We start from the raw sequence: 16,177 nt of genomic DNA, 5'->3' as shown, positions 1-16,177 counted from the left end.
ATTTTTTCATATTTTTTCGTCATCCCATCCTTGCAGTGTCAAACATGTTATTTCAAAAACAATTTTCTACTACTACTTTATCCTGTCAGTTGGAACAGACAGTAGTTGACGGAATAATAAAAACAAAAATTTATGTGAAAATAAAGTTCTGTTATCTGATTCAACAGAGAAAGAAACATATTGTAAAATAATTTACAAAACATTATTGAGTATGTACTTTTCATACTAGTTGAAGTCATAATGAAAGGAAAATTGTTATATGTGAATGAACAGAGGAAGGACGTAAATATTGTAAAATCTTTTCCAATACATTTTTTATTTTACTCGAAATATCTTCATAGTTTATTAAAATACTTACCAACATATCCTCATTTTATTGTAATAACAAAACAATACATGTTTATAGTAAAGTAGTTTAGATTGATCGAGCTCCTGGGCCTTCAGAATTTCATGTTTCCCCCCCCCCTTCCGATACAAAATCCTGGCTAAACAAACCAATATATGTTGTCAGTAAAATAGCTTTAGAATGATCGAGCCGCTGGTGTGATGACCACAGTATTTCATGTGTCGGACCCCCCTCTCTTCACGATATCCTGTTTGCGTGCCTGTCTCCACTACTATGCAAAGGTGACATCTATCGCCAGAAGTTAAATCACGTAACCACTCGTTACAATTCTTGAGATTTTTTTTTCTACGAACGCAATATACGCTACATATTTCCCCCTCGGCCGAAAAATAAAATTCTTAACAATATCATAGGTGTAAATAAACAAGAAAAAACTTTACATATTAATGTCAAAATACAATTCCATGTCAGTTCATGCCTTACAAATTAACATAACTCACAATTTACCCTTTTACATATATTGGGGACGAGCTCGTATTCCAAAGGAAGACATTCGAGTATAACAAGGTATTCAACTCATTAGGACATATGCCTGGGTCTCTTTCTTGGCACCTTGAGTGAGCACAAAACACATTCACGCCATAACAATGAACAATAACTGCAGGATACTGAAAAATATTCGACAAAAACAATCAAAAAAACATTTAAACATACAAACAACATGTTAAAATATACCATACAAATGACCAAAAGTTACTTCCTTTTTTTAGTTAGTTCATGTTTGTGCATTTCTGGGTTCAATATACTTTCTACAATATTTCACGTGTCTTTTAATTTTTAACTGTGTTTTCACCTTCTAACCACACAATGTTTATTGTGAGTTTCTCAAAAATAGAATCGAAGAACCTTTTCAATCTTCTGTTAATTTAGGTTTAAAATGTCGATCTAAAGATACTTTCGTAAACCTTTTAGTACGAAGCTTATCTGCAATTACAAAGATAACAGGTAAATGCCTCCGAGAGTAAACTCTGGCATCTTTTCCAAGCATTTTCGAGATTTTTTTGATGATTTCATATTTCACCACTGTCAACTTTCTCATCCAAAATACCAAGATCAACCAGCCATTTAACATCTGAAGCATTATACATAATCCGCCCAAAATAAATCTTACAAGGAGCCACACCTATAGTTTCATTGAGGTTTATATTGATAGAAAACGCAATTTTAAATAGTAATTAAGCCCAATTTCTTTGATTCGTATCAATATACACTCTCAAAGTTCCTTTACTACCACGGATACTACGTCCACAAACGTTCGATGACGGATTATAAGATGAAGTTCTTACACCTTGTATTTCTAGGCTATACAAGATACGTATAAAGACACTCTCAGGTAAAATATGACGCGCAATCATTAATTTTGAGACAAAACCATATTGTAAAAATATACCATTAAGTGATTGCAAATAACCTTACTCAAAATTTTTCTCATAGGTTCAAAGAAGAAAAAAATCACTACCTAGGTACAAGCAATTATTATGACCAACACATATTCATAACCTTGGCTACTAGCCCATTTTCCCGCAACATCAATAGAAAAGGTATTATTTGGAATCTCACATGTCTAGTTTAATAATATTTTTTGACGGAAGGTGTTCCTATCCTTTGTTTTCTGACATACAGAGCAAGATCTTACAAATTCTTGTATATTTAAGAACATTTCAGCCCACGTAAAGCAATTGCTGTGTTTGAAGTTGTTTTCTTCAAAGCTAAATGCACACAATTTATTAATTGACAATGGAAATAATCTTAGATAGTTGGTACATCCTCTATCTTTTTGTTTTCTGTAATAAAGTACCATCTTTCAAAATGTACGAATGAACAGTCTCTTTCTTTTAAACTTAATAATTTTCAAGTCCGAATCGTTTACTTGGTAATTATTTAAAGATGCCAGATTTACATAATAGTGAACGTATGTGTTTTGATTACTGGTGCATTACGATACAGGTTAGTTTAAGATGAAGAATAATCAAACTACTAACACTAGCCAAACATCCTTTTACGAAGTAACATCATTATATAAAGTTAACAAATGGCGCAGTCAAATCCTTAGAATTCTGTGCACTCAAGTTGGTGGGAACAGATACAGAATATGGTTCACGCAAAAGTTAAAAGTTGGGTAGCAGAGGAATTTCAACGGCGACATCTGGAGATAACTGCATTAAAAAAGATATATGTTCATTAAATTGTCAACTAAAGAGGAGGCAGGCAAATACAGCAATTGAAGAGCAATATGATTACTATATAACTTCATCGTCAATCACTAGTGAAAGGTTTGAATGGCCAGAACCAGTCCGTATGGTTCTGTTTCATCGAGCATTGGACCTGTGTGGTGTGAAATTCGATCTACACTGCAGAAAGTTGTGTAGTGTGGAATTCTACTGGTATGATCTGGAAACTGTTATATGTATAGCCATTGTGCTACACGGCCACTACTGACCGCTTTCTTGTATCCTAGATAAATGTCCTCCAATTCCTCGTGTGTGTACCGCTCCATTACCTCTGTAATCACATCGTATGGTGATGAAGCGAAATTAAAGTTGGAAATGGTAGATGTTCTCTCGCCATTGTGGTCACTATCCAGAATCGAAGATAACGAGATTGCAACTTACTGCAACTGTTCTGTCAGTGAATAGTATTTGTGTATACCGATTAGCAAATCTACAACACGTCTACCGTGACGTAGGAGATACCATACTACAAGACAAAAGTGCACACACCACTAGCACGATAGATGTAGTACCTTAACATCTTATCGAACATAATAACAATCGTATCGCCCTTCCCTATCATACACACAATGTCACAAACGAGGTTCCGCTCATTAAAGAAACACACGCACCGAGGCATATCCGAATTAGAGGTGATTGCACTCTAATGAACTCAAATAAATGAACGTAGCCTGTAACAGAAATGTTACGGTATACATAGTTTTTCGTTTATAAAACGGTTGTTAAAACACACGAGCAAAACTAGCCCTCAAATAAGGATTCTTTTAACTGTCCATAGTGTGGATCCCCGTTCTTCGGTACACGCAGAACAAACCAGCTCATTCACTCATCTAAAATGACTTCATCACACGCACAGTGCAACAGACAGATGAAACGTTAAAAAAAGAACCAAGTATCACGTTGCCGTAATTTCGTTGTTTCTTTCAAAGTTACAGGAGAGAAAGACAGATGAATATGTACATTACAAAACACAAATAACCTAAACGACATTAGTAGGTCTTCATTAAAAGCACTTGGATATCATTAATATGAGCATATCATCAACCGGAATTTCTTTATTTTCTGTTACCTATCGGCTTGTGTTGTACGAATTTTTTCATTGTAGCGACGTGACGTTTCCAGTGAATTCTTGTGCAGCGTCTTTCCTTCTACCTTTTGAGAATGTATGCAACCACACAATGATTCTTACCTCATCCGCCATCTTTTATCTGCCTGTATGAGTATTGACCTGTCACGTAGTATTATTTCTAGTGTGTGAGGCGTCCTTTACATGCTCTTGTCCATTTAATCTGCGCCATAAAATGTCCGAGAATCCCTAACGACCTTCGGGAAATCCCATGCGCCGACATTGCACAAATCTGAAACAAAAAATCTCAATAGTACAGGTTAGGATCCTTTGACGATATCATGCGCATCAGGGCTATGCTCTGTAGTTTTTGTAATATTTAAACTTTGTTTTCCCATGTTATCAGCAGTTTATAACACACAAACGACGCAAATTTCGGCACAAGTTCATTAGAACTTTTTTGTGTGTTTTGCTGTCAGAAATCACTCCTCTGCTTCTGTGCAACAAATTTAGTGCCATGCTATATATATATGATGTTTTAAAACAAAACTGACAACGTTTGGGAGGTGATTCCCAACACCAAGATAAGGCAAACAGTGTAGACCAACCTGGGTACATACATACTTCCTTTCGGAGTTACAGCCTGCCAAAAAGATGAAAAAAATGTACTGTGAAGATCCATAGATGCAATATTAAGGGACCTACCGTAGTCCGGTCAAGACTTAGGAACTACTATGTGGTCTATCCAAATATCCAAGTTTCAGAATCCTGCGGTACTTCCGCAACAATTTTTACGGTTTTAGTTGGTAAGTACTTCCAATTATATGCCTGTAGCTAAACTCCCCCTATAAAAATCGTTGGGGAAGTACAGGAGGATTCTGAGACTTGGATATTTGGATCGGGCACATACTAGTTCCTAAGTAAAGTCTTGACCCGACTACGGTGGGTCCCATAATATTGGAGCTATGGCCATTTAAAGTTCATGTTTTCGGTAGCCTATAACTTAGAAAGGAAACATTTGTGCACCCAGGTTGTTGTATACCTTTTGTCTTTTCTTGGTGTCATGAATCACCTCTCAAACGTTTTGAGTGTTGTTTTAAAACACCCCATATATATATATATATATATATATATATATATATATATATATATATATATATATATATATATATCGGTGGAACGTTTTGCACTTTTGTCGGAAATTCGATTACTGCTACCAAGTGAACTTTGTGGTGGACAAACATCGTGTGCGTGGGTTTTCTCGGGGTTCTCCCGCTTCCTCCCACTTTCTTCATTCCACCATTTCATTCATTACTCATCATCACCGTCTCCTTTAGCCTAACCGGCATAACCGTGGGACGTAAAACTCAAAGATTTCATTTCATTTTTCGATTACTGCTAGTGCTTAAAAGGTTCCATTAGTTCTCCTACTTTACTGATTTTTTCCGGACAGTCCCTTATCCTGCTCCAATGGACTAAAAGTTTTTACCGTGTCTCGTCAGGCAATACGCACAACACCAATGACAAGAGCTACTTGGGTTCGTTTTTAGAGTTACATCATGGTTACAATACTATTATTTTATCCAAAAAGACTTGTAGTAATGCCAGTAAATAATTTACTAATGTTTATGAGTCAAAGGACAGCCATATTAGCTCAGTTGTTGGAATAAATGTTCAGATTTTATTCGAAATGCCATGTTGAAAATGATTGTAGGGATAGTCTTTGTCATAACATGATTTTGTTTGTACAATTTTCGCATCTTATGTATAGTCAGCAACAAAAGTTCGTTCCGTCGACTACCTGTGACTAACGTTTGTAAACTAGTTGTACAAAGAGTTGCTCATATATGGCGTAAAGCAAGCATTCCTGTGGTTTCAAAAAAGAGAGTTTTGGACATTCTTAAAACATTTTGTAATTAGTGTAGCACCAAGGAAAAACATTTCAGTCAACAAGGACAAAAAGCAGTACTTCGTGCAGGTTTTCTTGCACAAGCAAGAAGCAAACATAGCCTAATTAGAATTTTCTTCGAAATACAGCAGAGGCAGCATTTGCAATGGAGCTTCAGACAGACAGGTAGCTTTGATCACTTCAGGATGCGGGACTCATAACGCCAGAGGACAAAACTCTAGCTGTTAACAGATATAATATAGAGAGAAAAAGACAGAATGGGTGAGGAGATTAAGAAAGAAACTGCTCACCTAGAGCAGGCGATTCTAAGTATCTATTTCGACGGAAAATATGATGCAACTCTTTTCCAAGAAAAAAATAACGGCAAACTACGCAAACGAGATGTTACACATAAGCAATACTTACGTTATGACACACCTAAGTCAGGCACTCGCAAGTATATGACTCTATGTTGGAGCTTTTAGAGAAGAATCGGTACAACTTGTCAGGTCCGAAAATTACTACGACATGACTAATTGGCCTAAACGTCTGACAGACCCGCCAATCACACGAAAGGTCATGGATCAGCAGCTTGTAGAAAATATCAGAATTTCAGCTACTCTAAAAACAACATTCCCTTGCCTTACAACCACGTCGCTTGGTGGGTTCTGGGTCATTTTCCATGCAGAGGAAAATAAGCGAAGAGTTGCACAAAGACCGTTTGTAACAAAGACTATATCTACGATCATCTTTAACGTGGCATTTCGAATAAAATCTGATCAACTATTCCAACAACTGAGCTAATACGGCTGTACTTTTGCCTCAAACATTAGTAAATTTACTAGCATTACTACAAGTTTCTTTAAATAAAATAATAGTTTTATAATCATCAGGCAACTCGAAAATCGACCACAAATAGCTTTGCTGTTATTGGTATTGTGTGTATTGCCCAGTAGCGTATTTACGATTTTGTTTCGGGGAGGGCTTTGCTAACTTTCGGGGGGAGCTTTGCCTGAAAATGTGAAAATTCTGCAAGATATTTCATATACTTTACTATAGTAAGTAAGATTTCGGGGGAGCTTAAGCCCGGAAGCCACCCCTAAATACGCCACTGGTGTTGCCAGACCAAACACGGCAAAAGCTTTCAGTCCGTTGGGGAAGGTAAGGGATTGCCCGAAAAAAATCCCCAAAATTTTCAGTAAGGTCAGTACCAGTAATAGCATCGTTTAATCATAAGATGTAATTGAATTTCCAGCAAAAGTACAAAATACTCTCCCCAATATATATTATGTGTATTTTTGTAGATCTCATAAAACATGATTTTTGAGCCAACGTTATTATTATTATTAGTCATGATAAATTCAAATATGAGATATTTTATAAATGCGCCATATATGTTTTATAAATGCAATTTCAAAATATTAAATCTAACTGGAATGCCCGTTCTTTGCACGGGAATAGATTTATGGAAACTAATTGAATCCCCATCCCCATAAGATACCTATTTCAATGAAAGTGTAACGATAAAAATACAGAAGACACACTAATTTTGGCATAAATTTTCAAACATTCCATCGCAACAAAATATACCCTTTAATTAAATTGATATTAAAAGCTACCATTTCGTGGGTACTAAAAAAGTCATTTTAAATAGGTCAACGATTTTCTCAACCTCTAAACTGAGAATTTGACACTAATAATGTAACAATAATATTTCGTGTCTCTTCTTCCCCTCTGCCATTGGCTAAAATTGCACTTAAAAGAATCGAAACTATCACCAATCAACCTAGAAACTCATAGAACAATGTATTCGACATGATATCGGTAGTTTCTGATCATTTTTATATGTTATTTTCCATTCCTAGCTGTGATAGGGGATCTTTCCACAACTGCACCCTGAAATTGGACTTACAGAACATCGGAACTTACGGAGTCCAAAAGATATGTACTCCATACCAACCTTGGTGTTTACAATGAGTTTACATGCCACCATTCTATTCTAAGATTTTTGATCATTTGTATGTTATCCCTCTCACTCGTCCCTAGGCGTGCCATGGGTATAAACCCCACAGTGCTGTTTTTGAAGCTGCAAGTAATATGTATACGATTTTTGGTTAAAATTAGTCCAACCGTTCCAAAGTTACGCTCAACTCTACATATATCCGTTTCCATATATATTATATATTTTAGATATTCTAACATCACGCTGAATTTTAGACAAATACTTGACGTAGGTGTTATACACCCTTAACATCTTAATCTAAATTATTATCTAAATTAATCCAAATTAATTTAACATTTCTTTTCTAACCATCAATTTTTGCTGTTTTTCAGATGCTATTACACAACCTTGTAACTTCCATCTGAACTCTTATTAACAAAACAATTTGTAGATATTTCTAGGTAAATATTCTCTAACAGTAATAATGAAACATACTTGCTCATAACACATTCAATACCCTTCTATTCTCCAGGAATACACATAGACATTGAGGAACACATTCAATCTTATAAACATCTGTAACACCAACCTTACCTATATCAACAATTACAATCCTCCTATATGTCAAATCATCAATTGCCACTTCATTGCCAAAAATACATTCCAACTCACGTATGAAAGTCATTAGATTCTATCCACGGCTCTACATATAAATCAAGAAACATCACCCACCAAATACATTCATCTCACCACTGATTCAATGTTACTACTTGTTCTTCTTTAATGTCTTTCAAAGCGTTCTGTAACATCTCCCATTTTTCAACTTTTACAACTATATTTTTCATAACCTAGATGGTCATAGTTTTTATCTAAATCCTGTTTTTTTTTTTTTTCTAAATGCGTCTCGATTAGGCAAGATTTTATTTGTCTTTATAGAATGTGCAGCTTCTTGATCCTTTGTCCTTGAGGTCAAGCTGCAAATAATTCTTGGTTCGTCTCCAGATATCTTCCGATCATTCCTTTTTACATCCTTTATCAGGTGTAGGTATTGATATATTTATGTCTGCCATCGTTGTGTACCCTTCACTACATAATATATTTGCATTGTACTACGTTTCCCATACTCGAAATTTAAAACTTAAAACTTATTTCGTGTTTCAAATATGTGAAAATTTGCACCACATATAAAATTTAAATTTCCTTGTACAGTCCGCAGCAAAAAAACCTGCAACATGAGCATGTAAATTGCTTGTGAAACGACGAAATCTTTTGCTCCAAAATAAGTGTGCAAGGGAGGACACCGAGGTTTCTTTGCGCTGTTAGATGTAGTTTCACAATAAAATTACATGCTCATGTTGCAGGTTTTTAGCTGCGGACTGTACAGTGACCGAGACACTTAAACATTTCCCATCCCATTGGAAAGTGAAGAATTCTTAACGGTACTTAATTCCTCACTGTTATTGATAATCTTCAGCGACCTAATTATAATTTCTTCTTTCGACACTAATTTAACTTTAAGGTTTTCGTACTAAAGTTTCAGATGTTCCTAGCACGTTTTCGATCTAGGTTATTTCGATCACTTGCATTTTTTGAACAATATTACCAAAGTACTTTACAATTCGTCTCTCCACTAATTGAAAACAGGTGTGCAATATCCGCAATGTTGGAATTAATGCTATTATTATTATTAAGAATATCTTTTGTGCTTCATATTATATAAGTTCTAAACGTGTTTTTCTTCTATGAAAACCCAATAAAAACTTTACTGGTCCTAATTATAATACCTAATTTTTCAATATTTTGAGGATGTTAGGACAAAACAGAAACAATGTGACATAAAAGTGGGCGAAATAGCGAAAGTAGAAAATATTTAGAAGTTAGTTCTCTCTTTATTTTAACTAACGTCTTCTTGTGTAGCTGTAAAAAGACAAGATTATTAACATTGTATTGGTGTATGGTTGGGTCCATACATGAAGTGAATGCTCCGTGCTAAAGTGCATAGCAAGCTCACTTGGCGGGAGCTGAGATCGAACCAAAAACCGCACCCACCTGAGATGAACGCTCTACCACTGAAGCACCGCGGCCCCTATTATTGAAATAAGAATTACTGACTTCACATGTATCTTTTTAGCCTGTACCAATCCTACACCTGCTATTAATTTTCTTCCCTTCGTAAACTTGGCTCTAGACTGTCTCAGCGTTATTTGTGAAATAAATGTCAACAAAAACTATTTGTTGAGACTTTACTGTGATCCTTGTTGGAAAATTGATATTGAAATAATTTGGTAGGTGATTTTGTTCTGCATGGATAATTTGTGCTAAAAGAAAATTCTTAAGAATGGAATTTTGCGGTAAAAATGAGAATATCAGATTTGTAGGTTTTTTCTTTTAATTTGTGCTTCACTAACGTTTATTGCTTTTACTTTGTCAGTTTAGTTCCACTATTACAACTTATATTTAGTAATATTCTAAGTAGTTATTTCCTATTCCTGGATACTTCCCTGTACTACATGGGGTTCCTGGTTCGATCCCTGGCTAAGTGACTAGTGTACAGCATCATGTCCGTGGCTTTTCTCAGGTTATTGCCGTTTCATTCCATACTCTCATTCCATCAATTCTTCCATTATCATTATAATTCACTTGCTTCAATCATCATCTTTAGACTAAAAGGTCATAATCGTGACGCGATGAGCTGAAAGACTTCATTTTTCTTAATCTTAAACGTTGCGTGTCTCAATTTGATATACGAGAGAATCTGATTTACTTTCTCCTTCCATTGTCATCATTTCTGGTAGCTACGAGATTAATTTGCAGTTTATCTTTGGCTTGATTCTGCATTTGAAATGAGTTAGTGTGTTCTTTCGTAGAATCGCCAATCCTTTGTATCGTCCATCTTTATTCTCCTAGTATATTAATCCTGCTCACTATTTCCTCCATGATCATTTCTACCATTATCTATCATTATCAGGGTTTCTCTGATTGTCTTTGGAATTATTACATGATTTATAAGTATTTCTTGTACGATCAAATTAAATCTGTCTGGGCTTTGCATGCTATTTCTATCGAAATTCCGCATAATTCCTCTTGTATTGTGTCCAGTTTCATTTCTACGTTTACTTTGGTTAACCAGCACGTAAAATTTTTGCATTGTTGTATTATTTGTTGGTATAGTGTTATGTGGCCAATTGTGATTCGGCCATATAAGCTTATTTTGATTATCACATGATTGGAAATTGGACATAGATTCCTTATCTTTGCTTGTCTTAATTACTTTTAACATTTTTATTTTATATTTGCATAAGTAGGAATGTGTCACTTGCCCTGGCATTCCATTATACTTAGATAAATAATGTAATTCTGAAAATTTATTTAAGCAATAGTGCATTGTAGTACTATTATATTAAATGGGGCGTTTTTGAATACGGACGTGAGAATGCTCCAATCCGTAACTTCCAATATGGTTTCCTTTTTCATAAACTGATTTTTCGGTACGTCCGGATATTCTCCAAAATTTATCCGTGTATTATTTCCACTTCTAATCCTGCTATTACTCTCTATCTAAAGAACTTGCTTGATAAAACTTGTGACCTCGCATTATAATGGATTATCTTCTGTTTTAATTTCCTGTTTTTGCTCTCATTACATACTGCATGGACTGGAAACTATCGAATATATTTCATAATATCGGATGCTAAACCCAAGTATAAGCTCCCCATGGGTAAGCGATTGGCGTACTCACCTTTGGCGTTAGAGACTCGGCTTCTCTTGCCGACGGGAACTCATCTGGTTCAAATCCCACATTAAACTATGTCTCATGTAATCTTGCTGCTCACCTAAAGTGAAATTAAAATAATCCTAAATCCCAATTTTCTGTTTATATTTTATTTATATAAACTTGCAACATTTTAGTCTTAAAAGATAAAGGAGTGCGTGAACAAGGACCGATCCTAATTTCAATCGACGACAATCAAAGTTAGTAACAATAACTAATGTATATTTAGTTTCGGTAAAAGTGAAAACTTATATTTCTGTTTCGTATATAAGTTCTTATTCAATTCCCAAATATCTTCTTACAACGAATAAGTACAGCTCATTCAGTTTACATATCCAGTAAACTGGAGAACCAAAAGGGTCAAAGAATTTCTTATTGCTAACAAAAGAATCAAATAATATTATAAGAAAGCAGCAGCTAACGTTATTTTAACCTTTCTACAAATGTTAATATGGAGTCAGTAATACATTAACTATGTCAATAAATATTTAATCAATGAAACCAAACCATTCCAGTAAATTTGACAAGCACTTTCGAAATATAAATGATGCAAATATTGTTCTATTATTCATTTCATATTCACAGCGTAGTTAGTGGAACAGCTCAACAATGCCTCTTTACACTGCAATTTGGATCTCTTGTGTGACACTTCAGAGATGCGAGCATAATTCTGTCGGAAGAAACTTTTGTGCTGTTTAATAGTTGATAGAAAAATATTGCAAATCATTTAATCTTTCAAGAATTTTATATATTTAAGTTTGGTTTCTGTTTCAGATTCTACACAAATGATCTCTGTGGAGAAGATAATGTTCTTAATTCACAACGCGGAGTATTTTGTGGTATAATGAAGAAGTCTCATACTTGCCAAGTTTGTTTGAAGGAATTCCCTAATAAAGTAACTTTGAGTAAGCATATGTTAACACATTCCAGTACAAATCCTCATGTCTGCGAGAAGTGTCCGAAAACATTTAATCTAAAATCTCAGATAATAACGCACAAATTGACTCACATTGGTGAAAGGACTCATTGCCTTTTCCAGTGCGGAAAAAGCTTCATTCAGAAATCCCAGTTGAGAAAGCACACGTTAACACATCTTCATCAGAAACCTGATGTTGCAGAAGAGTGCGGAAAGAGATTCAATCATAAATCAAGTCTAACAAATCACGTTTTAATACATACAACTCAAAAAAATTACACTTGTGAAAATTGTCAAAAGGGATTCAGATTGAAATCCACACTGTCCCGCCATATACTTACTACGCATCTAGGCAATAAGGTGCATGTTTGCCACGAGTGTTCCAAGAAGTTCGGTTCAAAGAATGACTTAAAAAGACACATGCTAACACACACAGAAAGTAAGCCACATACCTGTCAGCAGTGTGCAAAGCAATTTCAATTAAAAGGAAACTTAAAAACCCATATGTTAACACATTCAGGTAAACAACCTTTTGTTTGTGCACAATGTGGCAAGAGGTTCAGAATCAAGTCATATTTAGAACACCATTTGTTAAAACATACCGGGGAAAAACCTCATATATGTAACGAATGTGGAAAGGGATTTATTACAAAGTCTAATTTGGCGAAACATGTTCTAATTCATTCAGCTGAAAAACTAGTTTGCAGAGTATGTTGTAAGATTTTCAGTTCAAAAACAAGTTTAAACAAACACTTGTCACGTACTTGTTCGAAAGTTTATATTTGTCAATATTGTCGAAAATCATTTACTGTAAAATCTTATTTAAAAGGACATATATTAGCACATATAGGTGAAAAGAGTCATATTTGCAAGGAGTGTGGAAAAGGATTCATTTTTAAATATACCTTAGTAAAACATATGCTGATTCATAAAAATGAAACATCTTATATTTGCCAGCACTGTAGCAAGGAATTCAGTCAAAAGAGGTATTTAGCAAAGCACCTTGTAAGTCACAAGGGTGAGAAAACTCACTTTTGCAAGCTATGCTATAAGGGATTCAGTCATAAGTCATCTTTAGTAACACACATGGTAATACATACAGGCGAAAAACCTTACTCGTGCCACACCTGTGACAAGAGCTTTGCTTTTAAATCTAATTTAAGAAACCACTTGACAACACATACAGATGAAAAATCACATATTTGCCAAACTTGTGGTAAAGGATTTCGTCTAAAATATTACTTACAATCCCATGTATTAATACATACACGTGAGAAACCTTATGAATGCCAGGAGTGTGGAAAAGCATTCAGTCAAAATTCATCTCTGAAAAATCACATCTTAACACATTTAGATGAGAAATCTTATATTTGTCAGGAGTGTAATAGGGGATTTAACACGAAAACAGATTTGAAGAAACACATATTAACTCACACAAATGAGAAACCTTATATATGTGAGGAATGTGGAAATGGTTTCAGAAGAAAATCACATTTAGCAGGTCACATATTAACACATACTCCAGAGAAGCTTCACACATGCCAACAATGTGGAATGGGATATAATACAAAATCATCATTTGTAAAGCATATGTTAAAGCACAATTAAGAAACTCGAGCTAGCGAGCATTTTCTAACTGAATGGATTTGAGAACCTTTTAATATCTCATGTAAAAAATTATAAGTGAAAGTCTGACCTGAGGAATCATCTGTACATTTTTAAGAAGTGATCAGAAACCTAAATATGTATATAGAACTATATACTTGCTTTTTTGAGGCTAGAATTTTCATTGGAATATATCCTTCTAAAACAAGACGTTATACGCTTCGTGAGCGATATAATTACACATATATATTAGAATGTAACAAAGAAATAAAAAAGATATAATGTCACAACAGAATAAAATCCATATGTCTGAACAATGTACAATCATGAACATTAATTATTGGAGGTTGGAGCCATAATAAATAATGGCTTCAGCCTCCATTTATTAATGCTCCTGACTGTACAAAGGAATATCTAATGAAATTTTACAATCTGAACTTCCTATAAATTGTCATAAGAAATGTTACTGTATATAAGTAACTAAAAATCTTATGCTTACCAAAACCTAACAAACACACCTAAGGCTATTTTAAAGGAGACGTAAGTATTTTACCTTTTACTATTACCAAAAATACCTTTGCCCACGAGGTCCTGGTTTCAGCTTTCTCTTTACCAAAGCATTAGACAGATTGGATTGGTTTATATTCCTCTTTACACTAGTGGTCATATTTAATGTAGTCCCTTTCACAAACAGCTTATTCAAGGAATCTGAATGTGTGTAAATTTTAGTTCACAATTGTATTTGCAACACACATGCAAATTAAAGAAAAGAACAAGTATTGTCAGTTGTGCAAAATACACAATTCACTTCGTAACTATATAAAAACATGTAAGAAGAACATTATGCGTCTCAACAGCTGTAAATTTTTATTGCAAATTCTTCTCTGAGATATTATGTGTATTCGTGCAGGTGAGAACGCATACATTTGTTGTAGTTTCATGTTAATGTTAAACTCACCATTGTAAGATTTAAAACAAATAATACTCAATTGAATGTAAGCACGTACTAAATCATAACTTTTACATAATTAAATAACTGGTTACGGTCGCTGCAATATTACTTGGTTTACAAAATGTGTTTACCTAGTCAATTGTGTTCTTAATCACTAGTTGAAACGTAATTGAAACTTTAAAACATTTGTATAGTCACTATTTATATTTCATTCCTTCACTCAAGTATCTCCCACATTTTGATCAAATATTTCCTAGAAAATACGGCACATAGTGATAAATGAAAGAGAGAAATTCAGAATAAAGCGAGAATAAAAACAAATACCAGACATACGAAACAGAATTCAACTTACGTGTAAGAAGGACACTTTTCCGGAAACAGCGGAAACTTATTTCGCAACCAAACTTAAATTGATTTTAAAAACTTGAAAATAACTCAAAGATCAATTTATAATTCAACAATGAAAAATAATTTTAGATTAAGTAAGGAAGAAAATGAAAGTCCGGCGTGAAAATAAATATTGCTCTATACTCGAAATTCGAACCACCCAATAGATAGAGAATAATAACAAATGATATACTTACTTATTTATTGGAATTTATTACATATGTTGTTTCTGTTAGTTTTCTATTTTACAAATACGATGAATCCAACGGGATAAATATCGCCTATTGTTCTTGCTTTTAGTAATATATTATCACAACTCAATTACTTCCAAAATATTAGTGTTTCGTGCAGGCATTATTGTTTTGTATTCCAGTTAATATTTGTGTACAGCCAAACAAATGCTTATTTCGGTTTTACTTTGAACTCAAAATTGTATTTTTGTCTATAATAATATTATATAGCAACAGTCACTCAAATTCTGCTATTCTTTAAATTTCCAAATATTTTCTAATTGCAGCTGTGTCGGAAAACGTATTTGATAAAAAGCGACTTACTTTTAATGTTTCAATATTGTTTTCTTACTTTTCGTTTTTTCAATTGTACCACGAAATTTTTCAACCAAGCATGGAATAAACATGTAAGCAACATGGTTTATGCATCTTTAAAATTATTTTATGGTATTTTTCTTGTTAATTTTTTTTTACCCAACACAGAAAGCTGCTAACTGCTTTGCAACGTTTTTTACTATATGATAAACTTCGTAGATACCACTGATTCAGTTCTGAGAGCACCAGAATTATAAATATTGTACGACATATCTATTTCCACACCAACAAACCACATTCGAGCACAGAGATACGAATAAAATCCCATTTCTTTCAAGTTTTATTTGACCAAGCGACGTTGATGTGGACGACATTTTAACACTTTGAATTCAGAAATTCCATTGGGCTGGCATCAAGGCATTTAGAGTACATCATGATATGGAATAACATGGTTTCCCGTTTACTTG

At 34.2% G+C, this 16,177-nt stretch overlaps 1 protein-coding gene across 11 annotated transcripts in view; it reads left to right on the top strand.

The window, feature by feature from the left end:
- The window catches only part of LOC145660725 (uncharacterized), an 88,022-nt gene extending 72,187 nt beyond the window's left edge, over window positions 1–15,835 (top strand). For all 11 annotated transcript variants that reach the window (XM_081726107.1, XM_081726109.1, XM_081726115.1 and 8 more), the window contains one exon: window positions 12,080–15,835. In XM_081726107.1, coding sequence (XP_081582233.1) covers window positions 12,080–13,829 — 1,750 coding nt within the window. In that variant the 3' untranslated portion in view covers window positions 13,830–15,835. The remainder of the gene's footprint in view (window positions 1–12,079) is intronic.
- Window positions 15,836–16,177: the final 342 nt, after the last annotated feature.

The sequence above is a fragment of the Thermobia domestica genome, chromosome 9, assembly GCF_964235325.1.
Source record: "Thermobia domestica chromosome 9, izTheDome1.hap1.1, whole genome shotgun sequence".
In the NCBI taxonomy this organism is placed as follows: Eukaryota; Metazoa; Arthropoda; class Insecta; order Zygentoma; family Lepismatidae; genus Thermobia; species Thermobia domestica.
Note: the sequence above shows the minus strand (reverse complement) of the source record. Positions and strands in the feature narration are given on the sequence as shown.